This window comes from Nerophis ophidion, linkage group LG17 (genome assembly GCF_033978795.1).
Source record: "Nerophis ophidion isolate RoL-2023_Sa linkage group LG17, RoL_Noph_v1.0, whole genome shotgun sequence".
NCBI classification, from domain to species: Eukaryota; Metazoa; Chordata; class Actinopteri; order Syngnathiformes; family Syngnathidae; genus Nerophis; species Nerophis ophidion.
This window is the reverse complement of record NC_084627.1, coordinates 29166024-29188302: the sequence shown is the minus strand read 5'-3', so window position 1 is coordinate 29188302 and position 22279 is coordinate 29166024. Positions and strand designations below refer to the sequence as shown.

At 37.5% G+C, this 22279-nt stretch overlaps 1 protein-coding gene across 9 annotated transcripts in view; it reads right to left on the bottom strand.

Annotated features, from left to right (window-relative positions):
• The window catches only part of LOC133536300 (ankyrin-1-like), a 243425-nt gene that overhangs the window by 38716 nt on the left and 182430 nt on the right, over positions 1-22279 (bottom strand). For 5 of the 9 annotated variants that reach the window (XM_061876715.1, XM_061876718.1, XM_061876716.1 and 2 more), the window contains 6 exons: positions 21127-21246; positions 18458-18542; positions 17559-17633; positions 12398-12529; positions 12126-12284; positions 2250-2321 (listed from right to left, as the gene is read on the bottom strand). In XM_061876715.1, coding sequence (XP_061732699.1) covers positions 2250-2321; positions 12126-12284; positions 12398-12529; positions 17559-17633; positions 18458-18542; positions 21127-21246 — 643 coding nt within the window. The remainder of the gene's footprint in view (positions 1-2249; positions 2322-12125; positions 12285-12397; positions 12530-17558; positions 17634-18457; positions 18543-21126; positions 21247-22279) is intronic. The other 4 variants (XM_061876722.1, XM_061876723.1, XM_061876721.1 and 1 more) reach the window with 3 other exon arrangements.

The following is a 22279-nucleotide window of genomic DNA, read 5'->3' as shown; positions in this document are numbered from 1 at the left end:
CACACGTAGTTAGTCTTTTCTTGTATTTTAGAAACAAGGGCTATTCTTTAGGTTACTGAGATCGACAGGCGGATCGGTTCGCGTCTTCAGTAATGTGGTTGTTGTATCGATCTGTTGTGGTGAAGAAGGAGCTGAGCCGGAAGGCAAAGCTCTCAATTTACCGGTCGATCTACGTTCCCATCCTCACCTATGGTCATGAGCTTTGGGTCATAACCGAAAGGATAAGATCACGGGTACAAGCGGCCAAAATGAGTTTCCTCCGCCGGGTGGTGGGGCTCTCCCTTAGAGATAGGGTGAGAAGCTCTGTCATCCGACAGGAGCTCAAAGTAAAGCCACTGCTCAACCACATCGAGAGGAGCCAGATGAGGTGGCTCGGGCATCTGGTCAGGATGCCACCGGAACTCCTCCCTAGGGAGGTGTTTAGGGCACGTCCAAAGGCCACGGGGAAGACCCAGGACACGCTGGGAAGACTATGCCTCCTGGCTGGCCTGGAAACGCCTCGGGATCCCCTGGGAAGAGCTGGAGAAAGTGGCTGGGGAGAGGGAAGTCTGGGCTTCCCTGCTTAGGCTGCTGCCCCCGCGACCCGACATCGGATAAGCGGAAGATGGATAGATGAAAAAGCTAGCAGCTACACGACAGCTAAGCACAAAAAAGCACACCAGCTCAACATACGAAATAAATGTTGACGTCTAAAACACGACATTAGTTAAAAAGTCTCCAAGGCAGACGCTTACTAGAAATCATCCAGTAACAAAGGTGTCCGCATCATTGAACTTACTGCATCATGAGTTTGACTTTAATTAATTATTGTGACCACTGAATGTCGCCATAAAACATTATTTTTGTAACATTCCACACTACAAAATAAGGAAAGCATGTACCATGATCCATGCTGATATAGTTTGGGATTACTATCGGTATTGGCCAATACTCAAGTATTCAATATTGGTATTAAAATAACTACTGTGTTTAAATTCCCTGTCACTATTAATTGTATTTCTACTAAGTGCTGCACTTTGGACACCCCAGGCCTAATTAACACCGTGCACCAGTTGCCTTTAATGCAATATTTACATGGTCAGTAATTTTGCCCATGAATGAAAATAACATAGCGTCACAGCCACATCGCGGGAACATTACGTGCTGCACAGCTGATCATGTGTAACAGCAAAATATCAAAAACACACCATTTGATTCACAGAAAAAGAAAATGGCACATGTGTCTGTTAATAAAGCATTGAAGACCAAAAGACATTTTTAAAATATGACATTGTTTACAGGGAAGGAAACATCATGCCATGCACACATCACATTTTTCTTCTAGAAATTGGTCAGTTACACACAACTTATCTTGGTTTTATCTATGTAAAGGTATTTAAAGCGGAGGTCAGTTTAAAGACCAAGGCTGATGTAAACACATTAACATAAATTCTTTCAAGTATTGATTGATGCCTTACACACACAAAGATCATATTCTAGCAAAAGCATGCACATGCACGTGCACAAACTTCAATACACATAGAGCTGGACTGAGAGAGGAGTAGAAGCTCCCCGCTCGACTGAATGAGGGAGGAGCACGGGGAAATATGAGGAGGAGGAGGCCCAAAGGTTCAACATGAGGTCTCATGGGGTCAGAGGTCGAACAGGAAGAGCTGTGAGGAAGAAGAGCAGGTGACGGGAGGAGGCAGCAGATATGACATGTCGTAGATTTAGAGATCGAGAGAGAGAGAATATTGGCCTGAGCCAAAGACAAAATTTGAGCGCCTGTTTAAGCAAATTGCTACAGGCGAAGCTCTGTCTTGTTCTCAGGCAGATAGAAGGAAGAAGGAGTAGAAACAAGGTATGAGGGCCCGAAGCACACGGTCACTTGTGTACTTGCACCACTTTTGACTTGTGTACTCATCCCAGACAAACACGCACACATCACCATCACCTAAACAGTTAAGAATCAGGTATAAAGAAATGTGTCATGCTGGTTTTTACCTTAAAAATGTGTCAGACAAAAATAGTCAATGGAAGGGGAAGAAGGTTACCTTTGTTTCTCATTTTAGCGTTTCATGTATGAGTTGTGAAAAAGAATGACTTGTGCACGGAGGCTGGGGCTGTGCGGGGGTGGGGGTGGTGGTGGTGGTTTGGGGGGGTGCATGTGCATGCTGCTTACAGAAAATGACACCATTCCTCAGATCTCAACGGCATCCTCTGAGGGTCATTAGCAGACCATGCAGCTCCACTCCCAACTTTCCACTTACCCCTTTTGAAAAACGGGGGTCTAATAACTCGGGGCTTGTGCACGAGGCGTGATGGCCTTGTGTCCGTCACCTCTTGTGGAGCAACAGAGGACAAGGTACATAAAAAAATGCCTGTTACCCAGACTCACCAGGAGGGATGCAAAACACAGCTCATCTTTCCAGTAGTTAATAATGGTGTGTGCGTCGATACAATTATCCACATCACTGATGCCACGGTAGTATCGGTATTGGATTGATACTAGCAGGATAAGAGCGATCATTTTCAATTCTCTTTTAAGTTCATTTTCACATATATGCTTTTTTGTTGTGTTGTTCCAATACATTGTATTTATTTAAAATGGTAAAATGGATTATACTTGTATAGCGCTTTTCTACCTTCAAGGTACACTATGACAATATTTCCACATTCATCCATTCACAAATACATTCAAACACTGATGGCGGGAGCTGCCATGCAAGGCCTGGCACGGCCGCCCTACCAACCGAGCCCCATATATATATATACACACACACACATACATCTATATATATATATATATAAATCTATATATATATGTGTATATATATATATATATATATATATATATATATATATATATATATATACACATATATATATAAATCTATGTATATATATATACATATATACATATATATATACATATATATATATATGTATATATATATATATATATATATATATATATATATATATATATATATATATATATAGATATATATATATATATATATATATATATATATATATATATATATATATATATATATATATATATATATATATATACGTATTTTACGCACTATAAGGCGCACCTAAAAACCTACAATTTTCTCAAAAGCTGACAGTGCGCCTTATAATCCGGTGCGCCTTATATATGGACCAATATTGAGCAACAACAGGTCTCACAACTACGGTAAGCAGTCGCCGATTTCATTTTCTCCCGTAGGAGAAGAGGCGCGCGGTGCATGCTGGGATATATGACTGCGCCAGGCTGTGCCGTTTAATTTCCATTTGTGTGTTTATGTAAAGACCCCAAAATGGCTCCTATTGAGACACATGATTTCAGGAAAGCAGGAATTGTCACTGAACTGCTAGACAACAGCAGCGACACTGACTCCATTAACGACGTCTCGAAATAGTGCAAAGCAATAACAATATATCAATAACTCTACGTTGCTCAAACGTTAATGTCACACAACACAACACACAAAATAAACATGTAAAGCTCACTTTATCAAGTTATTCCTCATCCACGAATCCCTCGAATTCTTCTTCTTCAGTGTTCGAATTAAACATGCCACAAGAGGTCTCGCAACTACGTAAGCAGCCTACGTAAGCAGCCTACCTTATTTTCCCTCGTAGAAGAAACGCGCGTTGCATGCTTGGATATATGACTGCGGGAGGCGTGCCGTTTCTGTGTGTTTATTGAGAGACACTCTTACGACGCAGAGTTTAAATTCAAGGCGATCAGTCACACAGTAGAAGACGGGAATAGAACAGCAGTGAGAGAATTCAACATTAACAGCATCGACACTGACTCGTTTAATGACGACCTCAACGAGGCCGTATTCGCCCAACTGGTCGATTCGAACACTGAAGAGGAAAAATTTGAGGGATTCTTGGATGAGGAATAACTTAATAAAGTGAGCTTTAAAAGTTTATTTTGTGTGTTGTGTGACATTATCGTTTGAGCAACGTTGAGTTATTGATATATTATTGCTTTGCACTATTTCGAGTGTTACTACTGTATATTGTGATTGCACTAACGTTTGATTTACCGTAACAGTATCAGACTGTTTTTTACGTGTTTATTGAATGGGGGAAAATAATAAAACAGCTGTTTATTCATTTTGGGAGTAAACAGAGTTGTCAGAACGCTGGTTTGTAATCTATTAATAAAGTGTGACTGACCTATCTGACTGTTTTGTTGACATTCCCTGTAGCACAGCTCCATCTAAAGGATGCAAAACGTAACCCCAGCCTCTACTGTAGCATCTATTCTATGCGCCTTATAATGCGGTGCGCCTTATATATGAACAAAGTTTTAAAATAGGCCATTTATTGAAGGTGCGCCTTATAATCCGGTAGCCCTATAGTGCGGAAAATATGCTACACACACACACACACACACATATACATATATATATATATATATATATATATATATATATATATATATATATAGAGGCTGCGAATCTTTGGGTGTCCCACGATTAGATTCAATATCGATTCTTGGGGTCACGATTCGATAATATACCGATTTTTTCGATTCAACGCGATTCTCGATTCAAAACGATTGAATTTTTCTGATTCAAAAGGATTCTGTATTCATTCAATACATAGGATTTCAGCAGGATCTACCCCAGTCTGCTGACATGCAAGCAGAGTAGTAGATTTAAAAAAAAAAAGCTTTTATAAATGTAAAGGACAATGTTTTATCAACTGATTGCAATAATGTAAATTTGTTTTAACTATTAAACGAACCAAAATTATGACTTATTTTATCTTTGTGAAAACATTGGACACAGTGTGTTGTCAAGCTTATGAGATGCGATGCAAGTGTAAGCCACTGTGAAACTATTATTTTTTATAAATGTCTAATAATAATGTCAATGAGGGATTTTTAATCACTGCTATGCTGAAATTATAACTAATATTGATACTGTTGTTGATAATATTCATTTTTGTTTCACTACTTTTGGTTTGTTCTGTGTTGTGTTTGTGTCTCCTCAATTGCTCTGTGTATTGCAGTTCTGAGTGTTGCTGGGTCAGGTTTGGTTTTGGAATTGGATTGCATTGTTATGGTATTGCTGTGTAGTGGTTTGTTGGATTGATAAAAAAAAAAATCGCTTAAAAAAAAAAAAGGGAATCGGTTCTGAATCGATTCGTATTCAAATCGATTTTTTCCCACACCACTAATATATATATATTATGTTGCTACTTTGTATATACATATACATACATACGTATACATATATATACATACATATATATACACATGCAGTATATATACATATATATACATATACATATATACACATATATATACACATATATATAAATATATATACATATACATATATACAACTATATACATATACACACACACACATATATATACGTGTGTGTGTATATGTATATATACACACACACATAAATATATACACATACACACACATATATATATACATATATATTTATATATACATATATATATATATATATATATACACATATATATACATATATATACACACATATATACATACATATATATACATACATATATATACATATATACATATATATATATATATATATACATATATACATACATATACATATATATACATATATACATATACATATATATATATATATATATGTCTTGATTGGATTATCCACAGAATAGTGCTCGATACCGTGGTAGAGCGCAATATGTAGGTGTGGGAAAAAAATCACAAGACTACTTCATCTCTACAGATCTGTTTCATGAGGGGTTCCCTCAATCATCAGGAGATTTTAATGGAAGCATTCACATACAATGGTTTATATAGAGCACAGAGTGGGTGGGTACAGGCAGGCGTAGGGTGTGGTGATTGGCTCATGTGTTACCTAGGAGGTGTTTCCGTCTGTGGCGGCATGTTGAAATGATTTCACTGCGCTTGTTGAGGGATGATAGATCTGGATGATATATAATAAACAGTTTCTCTTTTAAGCATAGGTTGCATCTTTTATTACCACTGTTGTAAGGTGTGCTGGATGCAAGAATTTGCCATGTTATTGAATATTCAACATTATTGTCTTTGAGGTTCCAAATGTGTTTGCTGAGTTCTGTAGAATTCTGCAAAGTCTGGTTTCTAAAGGAGGCGTTGTGATTATTCCATCTTGTTTTGAACGCTCCTTCGGTTAATCCTACGTATGTGTCGGATGTGTTAATGTCCTTGCGTGTTACCTTTGCTTGGTAAACGACTGATGTCTGTAAGCACCTTCCGTTGAGGGGGCAATCAGGTTTCTTGCGACAGTTACATTCAATATTGGTTTCAGAGTCGTTTGGTCTGGGGGTGGGCAGTCCTTTTGCAATTGCTTTGTTGTGGTTTGAAATGATTTGTTGCATGTTATTCATACAGCTGTAGCTCAATTTAATGTTGTTCTTGTTGAATATTTTTCTTAGGGTGTTGCCTTTGGGGAAGTGTTTGTCGATCAGAGTGAGGAACTTGCGGCCGATGTTGGTTGAGACGTCTTTGCTGAATGGCGGATTGTACCAGATGATGTTGTTTCGTTTTCTGCTCTTTTTTGGTTGGTTTCCTGGAGTAGGTTCATAGGTGAGGGTGAAGTTGTATCCGCTTTCATCAAGTGCTTTCTGGTACGGGGGGGGTTGCTTGGTCGAATTCAGCTTTGCTGGATGACAGCATCGATAGCCTTTTATTAATTCCGGTAGGTATTCTTTTCGTGGTGCTGGGTGGGTGGTTGCTGTCATGGTGCACGTATTGGAGTGTTGTGTTGGGTTTCGTGAATGGTTGGTGGCTGTTATTTCTCAGGTTGAAAGTTGCACGTATTGGAGTGTATATATATCTATATATATATATATATATATATATATATATATATATATATATATACACACACACACAAACCCTGTTTCCATATGAGTTGGGAAATTGTGTTAGATGTAAATATAAACGGAATACAATGATTTGCAAATAATTTTCAACCCATATTCAGTTGAAAATGCTACAAAGACAATATATTTGATGTTCAAACTGATAAACTTTTTTTTTTGCAAATAATCATTAACTTAAAATTGGACACCAGCAACACGTGACAAAGAAGTTGGGAAAGGCGGCAATAAATAATGATAAAGTTGAGGAATGCTCATCAAACACTTATTTGGAACATCCCACAGGTGTGCAGAAGTCACTCCGCATAAGTGGCAAGGCCGGAAACTAACATTGAATGACCGTGACTTTTGATCCCTCAGATGGCACTGTACCAAAAACCCACATCAATCTCTAAAGGATATCACCACATGGGCTCAGGAACACTTCAGAAAACCACTGTCACTAAATACAGTTTGTCACTACATCTGTAAGTGCAAGTTAAAGCTCTACTATGCAAAGCAAAAGCCATTTATCAACAACATCCAGAAACCCCGCCAGCTTCTCTGGGTCCGAGATCATCTAAGATGGACTGATGCAAAGTGGAAAAGTGTTCTGTGAACTGACGAGTCCACATTTCAAATTGTTTTTGGAAATATTTGACATCGTGTCATCCAGACCAAAGGGGAAGCGAACCATTCAGACTGTTATCGACGCAAAGTTCAAAAGCCAGCATCTGTGATGGTATGGGGGTGCATTAGTGCCCAAGGCATGGGTAACTTACACATCTGTGAAGGCACCATTAATGCTGAAAGGTACATACAGGTTTTGGAACAACATATGCTGCCATCTAAGCGCCGTTTTTTTTCCTGGACACCCCTGCTTATTTCAGCTAGACAATGCAAAGTCACATTCAGCACGTGTTACAACAGCGTGGCATCGTAAAAAAGGAGTGCGGGTACTTTCCTGGCCCGCCTGCAGTCCAGACCTGTCTCCCAACGAAAATGTGTGGCGCATCATGAAGCGTAAAATACCCCGGACTGTTGAACGACTGAAGCTCTACATAAAACAAGAATGTGAAATAATTCCACTTTCAAAGCTTCAACAATTAGTTTCCTCAGTTCCCAAAAGTTTATTGAGTGTTGTTAAAAGAAAAGGTGATGTAGCACAGTGGTGAACATCCCCTTTCCCAACTACTTTGGCACGTGTTGCAGCCATGAAATTCTAAGTTAATTATTATTTGCAAAAAAAAAAAGAAGTTTAGGAGTTTGAACATCAAATATCTTGTCTTTGTAGTGCAATATGGGTTGAAAATGATTTGCAAATCATTGTATGTTTACATCCAACACAATTTCCCAACTCATATGGAAACGGGGTTTGTATATATATATATATATATATATATATATATATATATATATATATATATATATATATATATATATATATATATATATGTGTGTGTGTGTGTGTGTGTGTGTGTGTGTATGTATGTATATATATACATATATATATATATATATATATATATACATATATATATATATATATATATATATATACACACACATATATATATATATATACTTACATATATATGTGTGTATATGTGTTAATATATACACACACATATATATATATATATATATATATACATATATACACACACACAATCATATATATGTATACACACACGTACAGTATATATATATATATATATATATATATATATACACACACATATATATATATACTTACATATATATGTGTGTATATGTGTTAATGTATACACACACATATATATATATATATATATATACACACACAATCATATATATGTATACACACACACACACACACACACACACACACGTACAGTATATATATATATATATATATATTTATACTGTATATACACACACACATACATATATATGTACATATATATATCCAAACACACACACATATACATATATATACACACACACACATATATATACACATACATATATATATATATACATATATACAAACACACACACATATACATATATATATATACACACATATATATACACAACATATACATATATATATATATAATATATACATATGTATATATATTATATATATATGTATACATATACTGTATATGTGTGTGTGTGTGTATACTTGGGGACCTTTGTTTGCTTACTTTTATTTGTCTAGTATTTTCACTATTTTATTTAATGCCAAAATTATTATTTGATTGCAATAAGTTTAATGTTTAATTTACTATAAGATATTCTGTTAAAATAAAGCCAATAAAAAAATTATATATTTCGAAAAGTATCAACATTTTTTTGGTATCAATGCCGTTACCACAATATTGGTATTGGTACAACCCTAATGCACATACATATATAAATGGACATTACTGTACATATTGTATCTACACATATGCACATTGTGAAAATTGTGCTAACACAAAATGAGCAAGAAATAGGTCTTAAGGGCCTGCCTACTGTATATGTGTTATGTATGAAAATATGAGTATATATGACAACCAACTCCAACTGGAATGTGTTTGCCATCATCAAGACTAACAACAGTATAACAATTAGTTAGCTAGCTAATAACAATATAAATGTAGCCATTATCTAACATCCTGGAAGACAAATAATGATGAGCTGAATATTTAAAATGTGTCATAAAGAATGCAAAAAGTCCTCACACCTCAATTTCAAATGTCTGAATGAATTGATTAACGTGGACCCCGACTTAAACAAGTTGAAAAACTTATTCGGGTGTTACCATTTAGTGGTCAATTGTATGGAATATGTACTGAACTGTGCAATCTACTAATAAAAGTATCAATCAATCAATCAATTACTCGACAGAAGACTATGTAAGTGAGCTCTGATCCTAATTCCGTAAATTTCCATACTGCAATTTGAGAGACAGCGGTGGTGAGATGTAATGAGTGTAACTACAAACCCAATCAGGCGACACTTTGTTTTTCATTTGTTATTTTTTTTTCTTAAGTTATTTTTTATTAATCACTTTAATTCATGTTTTAAGTTATACTTTTGTTAATATTGTTACATTTAGTTAAATTGTTACATTTATATTTTGTTGAATTGTTCAAAAGGTGTTGATTTTTAGGATTTGTTGCATTATTCTGATAAAAAATATGGTTGATAAGGCAAAAAAATCTGAACATCAGTTAATGATATTGAAAACTGTCCAACTTAAAAAAATGCGTATTGGCAATATAGTCCCAGTATGTGCTTGGTATTCAATTAATACCAAATTAGTGGTATTGCCCATCTGTAGTACTTACAATAACATGACTTAAGTACATAACAATGACAGTTATATATTTTGTTTGCATGCAGAACCACAGAAAAACTGTACAGACTTTAGCAAATAAGGTAGAGAGAGGCCCAAAAGAGAAAGAATAACACTGTTTTGGCCTTGGTATAGGTCTGCACAAGTGGAAATGGGTTAAGAAGTGTTTGTATAATCCTGCAGACAGACACACTAAATAATTTGAGCTGTAAAATCAAAATCAAGATGTGATTTCTCTGATACTTTGTGTTAAAAGTTAATAGGATCCAGTTAAGCACTACTTTTCTACATATGTTTGAAGATTTTGTCCCGAATAGAGATTATGCTTAGATTTTTGAGTTTTGTCTTTGGGGATGAATTTATTTTTACAGAAATTTGCAAGAGCTCATCTATTTAATGAGATATTTGGCACACACTTCCATAAACCCTTTTAGGTAAATTGTTGCTCTACTTTTGGCCCTGACATTGGTTGTGTTACTCGGAATTGGAAATATTCTTTCCGAAAAAGGTTTTTTCCAAATTGGTTCAATTTTATTATTTAATCAAATTCTTTCATACATCAACGATACACTGGGAAAAAAACTTAGCCAAGTAGAGTACTGCCAGGATGGAAAAATCCTCAGGTAGCTAGTTAGTAGCATATACAATGTTGGATTTTTATATATATATATATATATATATATATATATATATATTTTATTTTTTATTTTATTTATTTTTATTATTATTATTTTTTTAATTGTATTTTTATTTTTTATTTTATTTTATTTTATTTTATTTTTTTAAATTTTCTCTTACTCAACATAATTTCAAAATAAAAATAGAAACGTCAAGTTTTTTTAACCCTTTAAACGCCCATTTGACTGAATTATGTCAGTTTTTTAAATTCGAAAAGTATGTATACAATCAGTTTTTATACTGTACTGAGGTAAATATAAGGCCAAAATAAACACAATGTTAGTAATACATCTCATTATGATGCATTGTTGCTGTTTCTATTGTTAGGGTTTCATTTAGGGGGAAAACGGAGTAAATATAAATAAATAAATGATAAATGGGTTGTACTTGTGTAGCGCTTTTCTACCTTCAAGGTACTCAAAGCGCTTTGACACTACTTCCACATTTACCCATTCACACACACATTCACACACTGATGGAGGGAGCTGCCATGCAAGGCGTTAACCAGCACCCATCAGGAGCAAGAGTGAAGTGTCTTGCTCAGGACACAATGGACGTGACGAGGTTGGTACTAGGTGGGAATTGAACCAGGGACCCTCGGGTTGCGCACGGCCACTGTTCCACTGCGTCACGCATCTAATTCCAAACAGCAAATACGAACAATTGTACTCCTTTTCTCCAAAGTAAAACCCAAAATTTCGAAAATACATGATTATTTTGCGTAATGACTGTACAGTTAAACATTGCAGTTATAATAGTAGTCAAAGGGGACTTTTGTCACACGATACAAAACTGCTATTAGGATTGCAATCTGATACAGCAAAACATAAAATAATGCATTAACATTTGTTTTATTGCTAATTTTATGTATATTTAGGCCTGATCTTAACCCCAGTGCACCAGCTCTTTAAATTGTTTTATGTATCCAAATGAAAAAAAAAGACTGACATAATTACATCAAAGCAGCCAATTTAAAAGGATGAAGTAAAAAATAAAAACAACATTTCGGACTGAAGTTGATTAAGCGATTTAAGCAACAAAAAAAAAGGACACACATTTAGTGAAAATGTTCTTTATTCCCTACCTGAGGACTTTTTTTTTGTCTCGGTGCTACTTTATTGGTACTAAATTTAAATTTTTTTTTTCCCCAGAGGGTTAAAATTTGTATAATATGAAACTGAACAGTCCAATCCGTTTGAATAAAGGGACAGTTAAAAAAAAGTTGAGGTATGTGTGTGTGTGTTGTACCATTGATGACACTGGGAGAAAGAAACGTGGAGTCACCGTCACCCAGTCGGCAGGCTCCCTCCTCTGAAGAACCTGGTGCCAGTAGTGGGGCCTGACCCTCCAGAGAGCTCACAATGTCTGCCCGGTCAATATTCTTCAAAGCAGTGTACAGGCTCTCCACTGAGGGGAAAATCAAATGTGGTTGAAATAAATTAAGAAATATTGATCGGGTAGGTCAATCTGTGTGTTGCGCAGCAAGTAGATGTGTGTGTCTTCCAATTAAGTAGACATACTCTTTGCTCTCTTGCCCTCTCTGCTGGCCCATAGATTGAGTAAAGTGGAGCTCTGGTCCAGCAGTGAGTTGGGATTCTCCACACGGATCCTATTGACGTCATCCACACCAAACTGGAGCTCTCTTGCCAACTCTGACCAGAGAACAGTCAAATCAACAAAAAGAGGTATTCTCAAAAATGGCATTTTGGACACTGTTTCCCATCGTGCATTGAGCCAAGGCAAATATTTTACGATAGAAACATTGCATGGTGCACCACCTAACAAAACTGTCGCAGAGTCTACTGCAGGTTCTTGCCACAGAGCCAGACAATTGACCAGCACGTCTAGAAAGACATTCTGCCATGTTGCTTTGCTTCATGCGCAGGAAGAGGAGAACGTTGTGGCATGCAGGAGGACGAGTGACTGCTACTGCACTGGACAACGCGGCTGCTCACAATACCCTGAGCTTGCTATAGCAAACCTCCTTACCTAAAGGACCCATACATCCAGATGACTGAAATTTCACTGACAAGTTCACAAGTATTTTTTGCTCCTAATAAGGAATTTGGCAGTCTTTTCCCATAATAACACTTAGTTTTTGGGTAATGGGTTGATAACTAACTGTACTTGTTCCTTCTATTGCCAGTCTTGACGTCGCGCCCTCTTAGTGTGACATTAATCAACAGAACTGGAGCCCATTTTCCCACATAGACAGTGTGGATAAAAGGCATGTATAACTTTTATGTTGATCACTTAATTGCAAGTTTTTGTCACCCTTCTCAAGCTGGTTATGAAATGTTTTAATACTTTATGATTTTTTAAAACAATGCATGCCTCTGTGTGTTCCAACCCTTGTAAAGCTGCTGGAAATATGCATTTCTCTTGAGGATAAATAAAGTATTGATCTGTTTTTTTCAGCATTTTCTCAGGTACAATTCATCTTAACATACACCTTCACCAATAAAACATCACTAGAAGAGGACGCGAAATAGAATACCATTGGGTTACCTTGTTCTGATTTTTCTCTTCTTTTTCTATGCTCCGCGGCAGTGCTTGTGTCCCCTGCTGCGAGTGTGAAGCGGTCCTTCACTTTAATTATGTAAACACTATTACGCTACATAATGTAGCCACTGGTGTGTCTGCTTCAAGCCAAAGAGGAGCTTCAAATTCTAAGAGAAACAACCACACCACAAAGCTGAAAAGTTACGTTATGTACGCCAGGGTTCCCCAACCTTTTTTCCACCATGGACCGATTTAATGTATGCATTATTTTCACGGACCAGCTTTCCACGTGTTGCAGATAATTACAGCAAAAAAATTGAGCATGAAAAATCAACTAACTATAACGCTGAAGTAGTAGGAGACCCAGGCATGTTTCTTTGCGAAGAAATGGACCCTGCCACGCATATCCTACAGACCCCTGTTTATTAACCACTTATTTTTCTACAATCTGGCATGTTAACATTTTATATGTCCATCGTGGGGTTGTACGGTATACCGGTATTAGTACCATACCGCGATTCTATTGAACCATATTTGGTACTGTACTGCCTCTAAAAAGTACCGGTCCCTCACCCGTCGTGTCATGCAGACGAGCCTGTTTGGCAGCGCACAATCACGGAGTACTTACAAGCAGACACAGTGTGTAGACAGAAAAGGGAGAATGGACAAATTTTGCCTCAATAACTAAAAATAAAGGTGAAGTTATAACACTGATACACCCTCAGGAAGAGGTGCTTTAAGACATGGCTAGCTAGTTAGCAGCTAATATCTATCAGCAGTCAGCAGTGTTGTAACTACTTCTAAATCACTAATCCTTGTCTCCATGGCAACTAGCAAAGCACATTTTTTTTCAAGTATCAACCCTGTAGAACAAGTGAAAGGTATTCACACTTCACTACACACCACCACACTCCGGACTCATAATATTGGATGTATTAAAAGCGGTCTATAGTTACCAAAGTGAAGTCAAAACCGCACTTTGTCCAATCATTACTTATTAAGGCTAGCATCTTAACTTTGGACACATTACACACGTTATTGAAGGGCATACTTAGTCAACAGCCATACATGTCACACTAAGGGCGGCCGTATGAACAACACCAACACTGTCATAAACATGTGCCATGTAGTGAAACCACACTAAACAATAACGACAAACACAGCATTGGGAGAATATTTGCACCGCAACACAACATAAACACTACAGAACAAATTCCCAGAAATCCCTGCAGCACCAACTCTTCCGGGACGCTAAAATATAAACAAACACATTGGTGGATCTACACCCAACATCCATTGTAATGATACCAAGTACAATAGCGTATCTAGTTTATACTACTATGATTACATCAATATTTTTTATCATCACAAAATCGTATTTCGTTTTAAAACAAATTTATATTATGTTTATAAAATCAGGAAATGTGTCCCTGGACTCATGAGGACTTTGAATATGACCAATGTATGATCCTGTAACTACTTGGTTTTGGATTGATACCCACATTTTTGGTATCATCCAAAACTAATGTAAAGTATCAAACAACAGAAGAATAAGTGATTATTAAATTTTAACAGAACTGTAGATAGAACATGTTAAAAGAGAAAGTAAGCAGATATGAACAGTAAACAAACAAGTAGATTAATAATCCATTTTCTACCACTTATCCTAATAACTTTGACAAAATAATAGAATGGAAAATGACACAATATGTTACTGCATATGTCAGCAGCTAAATTAAGTGAAGTGAATTACATTTACGGCATAGCTCGGTTGGTAGAGTGGCCGTGCCAGAAACTTGAGGGTTGCAGGTTCGATTCCCGCTTCCGCCATCCTAGTCACTGCCATTGTGTCCTTGGGCAAGACACTTTACCCACCTGCTCCCAGTGCCACCCACACTGGTTTGAATATAACATATATATTGGGTTTCACTATGTAAAGCGCTTTGAGTCACTAGAGAAAAGCTGTTGTGTTACGAAAATTGGAGAGTGGATCCCAAGGATGCAGAGACGTGGTTTGATATAGTTAAGTTCTTCCTTTATTTAGGTGGAAGTGGAACGTAGCCAAAACAAAAAGCGATGGTGGAAATACAAAACACACCATGAATAAATAAGAATTTAAAATTAAGAGCCTTTGTTTGTTTACTTACTACTAAAAGACAAGTTCTCTTGTATGTTCACTATTTTAATTTAAGGACAAAGAAACATGTTTAATGTACCACAAGATTTTTTGTTAAAATAAAGCCAATAATTACATTTTTTGTGGTCACCTTTATTTACAAAAGTACCGAAAAGTACCAAAATACATTTTAGCCATAATATTGGAATTGGGACAACACTAGTCAATTTTCCCATGTACTATAACAGAGGAGTTGTAATATACATCTATTAACAAGCTTATTGGTGTGTTTAGTGAAAGGCAAAAGTTAATTCGGAGAAAATGCGGTAGTTTAAAAATAATTCATATTTCTGTGCGGCCCTGTAGCAATTGCGTAGTTTTGGACCTATGATGTACGCCACTGGTGTGTGATCAAAAAGCCTGTGGTTGTAGACTTAGAGCCCCGTTAACATTATAAGGGCAAGTGGGTTTTTACGAGCCTGCGGGTCAGTCTTTATTGCAGGGAAGGCACCTGTGAGACTGCCCGGTGTGGCGGTGCCGCCTCGCTCAACCCCAATTGACCGTCTGCCCTGGTTGTCCTGCATGAGCGCCCTGTCGGTTCGGTGTTTAGGTGCCCTCTAAATGCGAAAAAAAGTGTTTACATCATGTTTCTGCGTAAATTACAATATCGAAACGTCTCAAAAACCACCTTATGAAAGCGCACATTTTTTTTTGCGATATTTGAAAGCTTTTTCGAAATATGGGTGTTCCCATTACCAGTTTTTTACTGCGATATGATTTGCGCATTTCTATGGGTAATGGAAACGCAGCTCCATACTACACAATATTAAATTGCCTCCAGTCTTCTGTAGGCACTACAACAGGATGATGCAGGCCCGTCTACATTTTTGAAGTTAAAAGTGGGCGTTCCAAAATGTGCCAAAACGCGTTAGAAACCAAGCCTAAAATCACTATCCTGTCTATTTTGGTGGGGAATTGATCTGTATACATCATATTTAGGTGCAGATATATGAAATAAGTGCCAAGGTTGTCAGCATTCGATGAGCCCATTAATGATGTGATTTTTTGGGGCTCGGGAAATACGTGGAAATCCTAACTTTTCCCCCTCATGCTCTCACAGCACAATGATGTGCCTCAGCAAAATTAGGGGTGTAACGGTACACAAAAATTTCGGTTCGGTACGTACCTCGGTTTAGAGGTCACGGTTCGGTTAATTTTCGGTACAGTAAGAAAACAGCAAAATATTATTTTTTTGGTTATTTATTTACCAAATTTGCAAAACCTTCGTCAAAAATGTTTTTCTTAGTGGAATATTTGATGTGAAGTAATGGGAACCTTGGATAGGTCAATAATTCATACTAACATTGATTTCGATTCAATATTATGTTTTGAGCAATGACCGTTTGAAAGAAAAAAAAACAGCTTTGTTTTATTACTCAACATTGCAACTTTTTCTAAATTACATTTAACCTTTAAGCTTTTTTATTTCACTTTTGTTTATTTTAATAGTATTTTTAGAATGTGCCGTGGGCCTTTAAAACATTAGCTGTGGGCTGCAAATGGCCTCCGGTGCACACTTTTGACACAAAGATTAAATCTGATAAATATATGGATAAAAAGCAGAGCTTGACGACGCATGCGAGTTTATCATAACTCTCTCGCTTTCTCTGTCTCTGCCCCTCCCACGCGAATGCTGCTGCGCACACAATTTGTTTTGTTTTTAACCCCTTCTTAACATACATTGAAAAATACATGCAACCCTAACTCAAAATACCGGACATTTGAGGCATTTAAGAAACTCCGCCCGGACAGCTCCGCAAAGGAGGACATGTCTGGTGAAAAGAAGACGTATGGTCAGTCGCTGCTAGCATGCCGTGTGTTGTGCCTCGGCATGCATTGTTTACACAACGTGCGGTACGCTACTTAATATGTCCATGTGGAAACTCGTTCGGTACGCCTCCGAACCGAACCGAAACCCCCTTACCGAAACGGTTCAATACAAATACGCATACCGTTACACCCCTAACCACAATGTTTGAGAAATACTTTTTTAGGAGACCTACCTGCCCAGCTTAAACCCAGTTGCTCCGATATGATGTTTATTTTGCTCTCAGCCCTCTCCATGGCGTTGACTGTAGCTGAAGACACGAAACTACAGTCAGTTCGGCAATTGATGACAACCTTGATGCACATACATGCTCCAGCTCCTACAGTAAGTGACCTGTCTTGCGTGTGGGTAATAATAGTACTTACCTGAACACAACCACTGTTCTGTTGAAGGAAATGTGCAATAACCTCAACATCAAAATTGTCGGAGAGGATAGAATTTGGGGCGCATTCAAGTGCCAGTCTCAATACTCGGAGTAGCATTCAGTTACCATTAGTGCATTGTATCTGCGCTGTGTACTGAGTAGACAGAAAAGGCCTTGCTCCCCAAAACTCCTGCACTCCTCTATCTTGGTATAATTACAAGAGAGCAGCATCAGGGCTCCTCTGTCTTGCTCCACTGCGAGGTCCTGCCCATTCCCAGTGCTAAACTACAGACATAATGCCAAGAGTGTCTACCGCCATGCCAGGTGGAAATCGCAGTGGAGACACCAGCGCCATGCAAACCAATATGACATGAAACAATAGGACGTGGTCCAGGGCACCGAGAGAAGCAAAATTATCCAGGTACCGTGGAGCTATTTTGGGTGTTATAGAGGGCTGATGTAAATCTTTTGGCACACGTTCAATTGAATTCAATTTCCTTTAAGTACACTGCAGAGAACTTTGGGGCATACTGATAGCAGTGCATTGCATCCAAGGCTCAGTGTTTGTGCCATGCGTGCACATTAGAGAGGGGACGAAAGAGAGTGGGTAAGCAGAGGGCTTCGGGTGAAGGGGCGGTGCAACATTCAGAGCCCGTTTCCACAGTGGATACTTTAAGAGATGGCTGTGATTCCGGCATTGAGACACTCACCCAAACCAGGCTCATTCAGAGCACTGTAGCGCTCCCTCAGGGCGAGAGGGGTTAAAGTTCGCCTCCGTTCTTCACTTCCAACGACCTATAAAAAACATCACAATGATCACACAATGACTGAAGTTTATTGACTTGTTATAGGTTTTAGTAAATAAAACATTCGTTTTATTTCAACACCGTTTTGATGGGTTTAGCTTGTCTAAATAGTCAATACAATTTTTAGCTCTGTGCGATAAAAATCAGTGTTACAATGGCGATACATCTGTGTTTCTTGAATATGGACACTTTAATGAAAGGGATCATTTAAGGGTGTACAAACTTTTTTCAGCAAAGGCTGTTAACAGGAAAATATAAGGATGTAGGTGACACTTTGATACATTTTGTATATTAGAATTGGTGCAATGACAGGTGCATGTGACCCCGGGTAACATGCTATATCAGCACAATGTGAATAAAGTTATTTGTTGTAATTTGATCTGTATTTCTTTCTTTTTTTATTTAAAGTTAGTATGGATGCAGTGTTATGCAGAGTCTCACTTATAACAATTTTATTAACAAATGATACTATTTATAGTCGTAGCAGAGAGAGGCGAGACATGAAGTGTTTTCTTCTTCCTAGGGTGGGTTTATGATTGAGAAGCACTGAGCTAAAGTCAGAAGTTTCTAAAGTGCAAAATCTATGGCTGAAGTGGTGAAGTTGTATTTTCATTTGCACTTGCATTTTATACACAGTTTAGTTAATAAACATTATTATTATTCTTATTAATTATCAATAATTTGGTTTATTTATACCATTGCGTAATTGTATGACAGTTTTTATGAGTCCCTTCTTTTGCAGTGTATTTGATTCTTATTTATTTTTGTAATCAGCCTAAACGAAGTCTTGATAGTAATCTTAGTGATCAACACATGGTTCTATATTTTTTGATATTTTAAGTATTGAATACAATATGGATTACTAATTTAGTTTTGATAATTGAGTGGGACCTGGTTGCTTCTCTGATGGACAGGTAAAAAAGGCTATGAAATTATTTTAAAAGTTAATAAAATGCATTTTAAATTCAGTTTTGCCCAACAACATACAATTCAAGGCATATAGTATACATCAGTGGTTCTCAACCTTTTTTCAGTGATGTACCCCCTGTGAACATTTTTTAATTCAAGTACCCCATAATCAGAGCAAAGCTTTTTTGGTTGGAAAAAAAGAGATAACGAAGTAAAATACAGCACTATGTCATCAGTTTCTGATTTATTTAATTGTATAACAGTAAAAAATATTGCTCATTTGGTCTTTCTTGAACTATTTGGAATTAAAGATAGAAAATAAAAATAAAAAAACTTGTTGAAAAATAAACAAGTGATTCAATTACAATAAAGATTTCTACACATAGAAGTAATCCTCGAACTTAAAGTGCCCTCTTTGGGGATTGTAATAGAGATCCATCTGGATTCACGAACTTAATTCTAAACATCTTCATCTTCTTCCGCTTATCCGAGCTCGGGTCGCGGGGGCAACAGCCTAAGCAGGGAAACCCAGACTTCCCTCTCCCCAGCCACTTCGTCTAGCTCTTCCCGGGGGATCCCGAGGCGTTCCCAGGCCAGCCGGGAGACATAGTCTTCCCAACGTGTCCTGGGTCTTCCCCGTGGCCTCCTACCGGTTGGACGTGCCCTAAACACCTCCCTAGGGAGGTGTTCGGGTGGCATCCTGACCAGATGCCCGAACCACCTCATCTGGCCCCTCTCGATGTGAAGGAGCAGCGGCTTTACTTTGAGTTCCTCCCGGATGGCAGAGCTTCTCACCCTATCTACAATTCTAAACATTTCTTCACAAAAAAAGAAATATTTTTCATCAATATTTATGGAACATGTCCACAAAAAAAATCTAGCTGTCAACACTGAATATTGCATCGTTTCATTTGAGAACCACTGGTACACATTACTGTACAGTCGTCCGATGCCATATCATTCAACACATTACAGATTATTTTAATAAAAAAAAAACAACATAATTCACCATTTTTTGGTACTAAAGTAAGCATTTTTAAGCATAAACATTTCTAAATGAAGTAAAAATATCAATATTACAGTAGTATTGGCCACTAGAAGACACCGAACTAGTGAGCATGTTGTTCAGTATGGTGGTGACTGATTGACAAAGCCCCAGGCAGCATTACGATATTGGATTAAAAGTGCGTAAAGGTGACTGAAAGGTGTTATTTCATGTTTAGAGGGCTCCCCTAAAGTCATACACAAGTTTTTTTAGGCTGTAGCTATAAAAATATTAGATTTATGATGAATGAGTCTTGCGTCACTGAAATCAATTTATCGCGGTCATGTCCGGGACCAACTAACAGCAATAAACAATGGACAACTGAACTTATAAAATACGCTGTTACATAACAACACGTCCTGTCAAAGCATCTTCCTGCAGGAAAATGTTCGTGATTTGACAGCGTGTTTATTGAGATAGAGCCCTGTGCTGGATTTATAGCTGCAGCACTATTTCCTCTGCAGATGCATGCATGCCATCAAAGCATTTTTTTTGTTCAGTCACCACAAAAAAACTGTTATTTGCAATATGAAGCCTAGGAAAGATATGTTGGGCAGCGAATGCAGAAATGCAAATAGGTGGGTGTCTACTGTATACATTTATTGAAAGTAGATGTTACCTTGACACAGGGTGGCATGGCTATGTTGAGGTTACAGAGCACATGTTGTGCATCCTCATATTTCGTGCACTTTCTCAGAAAGGACAAAAAGCCTGTGGCGTCTTTGTTACTATCTCTGACCTAAAACAGATGAAACAGGAGAGAAAGAAGTGGAAAGAGAAGGAAAGACATCAGAGGAAAGAATGACATGAGAAAGCAGAGAGAAAAGGAGTAGAGTAAAATGAATAAGAGATGAATAGCAAGAGAAGAGAAAGGAGAAGAGAAAACAATCACAATCATGGCAAATCTTGGAATCCACCACAATGTCACAAGCTTGTGGTGCAGTAACATGGGGCCAGAAGCAGGGGGAACAAGGATGGAAGCAATCCACAGGCAGGCGGGAGGGAGAGATTTACCTGCACACTTTACCTGGACGTCTGTCAGACCAGACAGTTAGAGAGTGACCGCCAGAGAGAGAAAGAGAGACAGTGAGACAGACACAAACACGACAGGCAAGGCCGCAAGATTGCAGGGCTGGCGAGGAACGTGAGGGTGTCACAGGACATGCGGACGCTCTCGCGAGAGAGTCGCCGGGCAGAAAAAGTACAGTCAGCTTCCTATTTTCTGGTAGGTGCATGGTCGTACGGTCTCACACTGACATGAACACACATGGAACATGAAAAAACAAAGGAAAACACACAGACATGTTCACAAGATAGTCACAAAAAGATCTTTGTCAGATCTGTTTAAGGTAAGTACTATGAAGAAGAGAGCCACAAAGCGGTGACAAACACACGGCCAAAGGAACATTTTTAGGCAGTGAGTTATATGCAAAACTTAAGGATTCAACACTTTTTAACATCCATCTAAGAAAAAAACACAATACTAAGCTAAGCTTTATAAAAATAATTAGTATTGTGTCCTTTTTTTTTTTTTTTTTTCTTTGTCATGAAAAAGGGACGTTTTTGTCATGAAAAAGGGAGGTTTTTGTGGTTGGTGCACTAATTGTAAGTGTAGATTGTGTTTTTTATGTTGATTTAATAAAAAAAATTAAAAACTTTTTTTATTTTTATTTTATTTTTTAAAAATAAAAATTAATAAAAAATTATTCTGCGGCCCGACACCGGGCCGCGGCCAGGTGGTTGGGGACCACTGCTGTACAGGACTGTCTCAG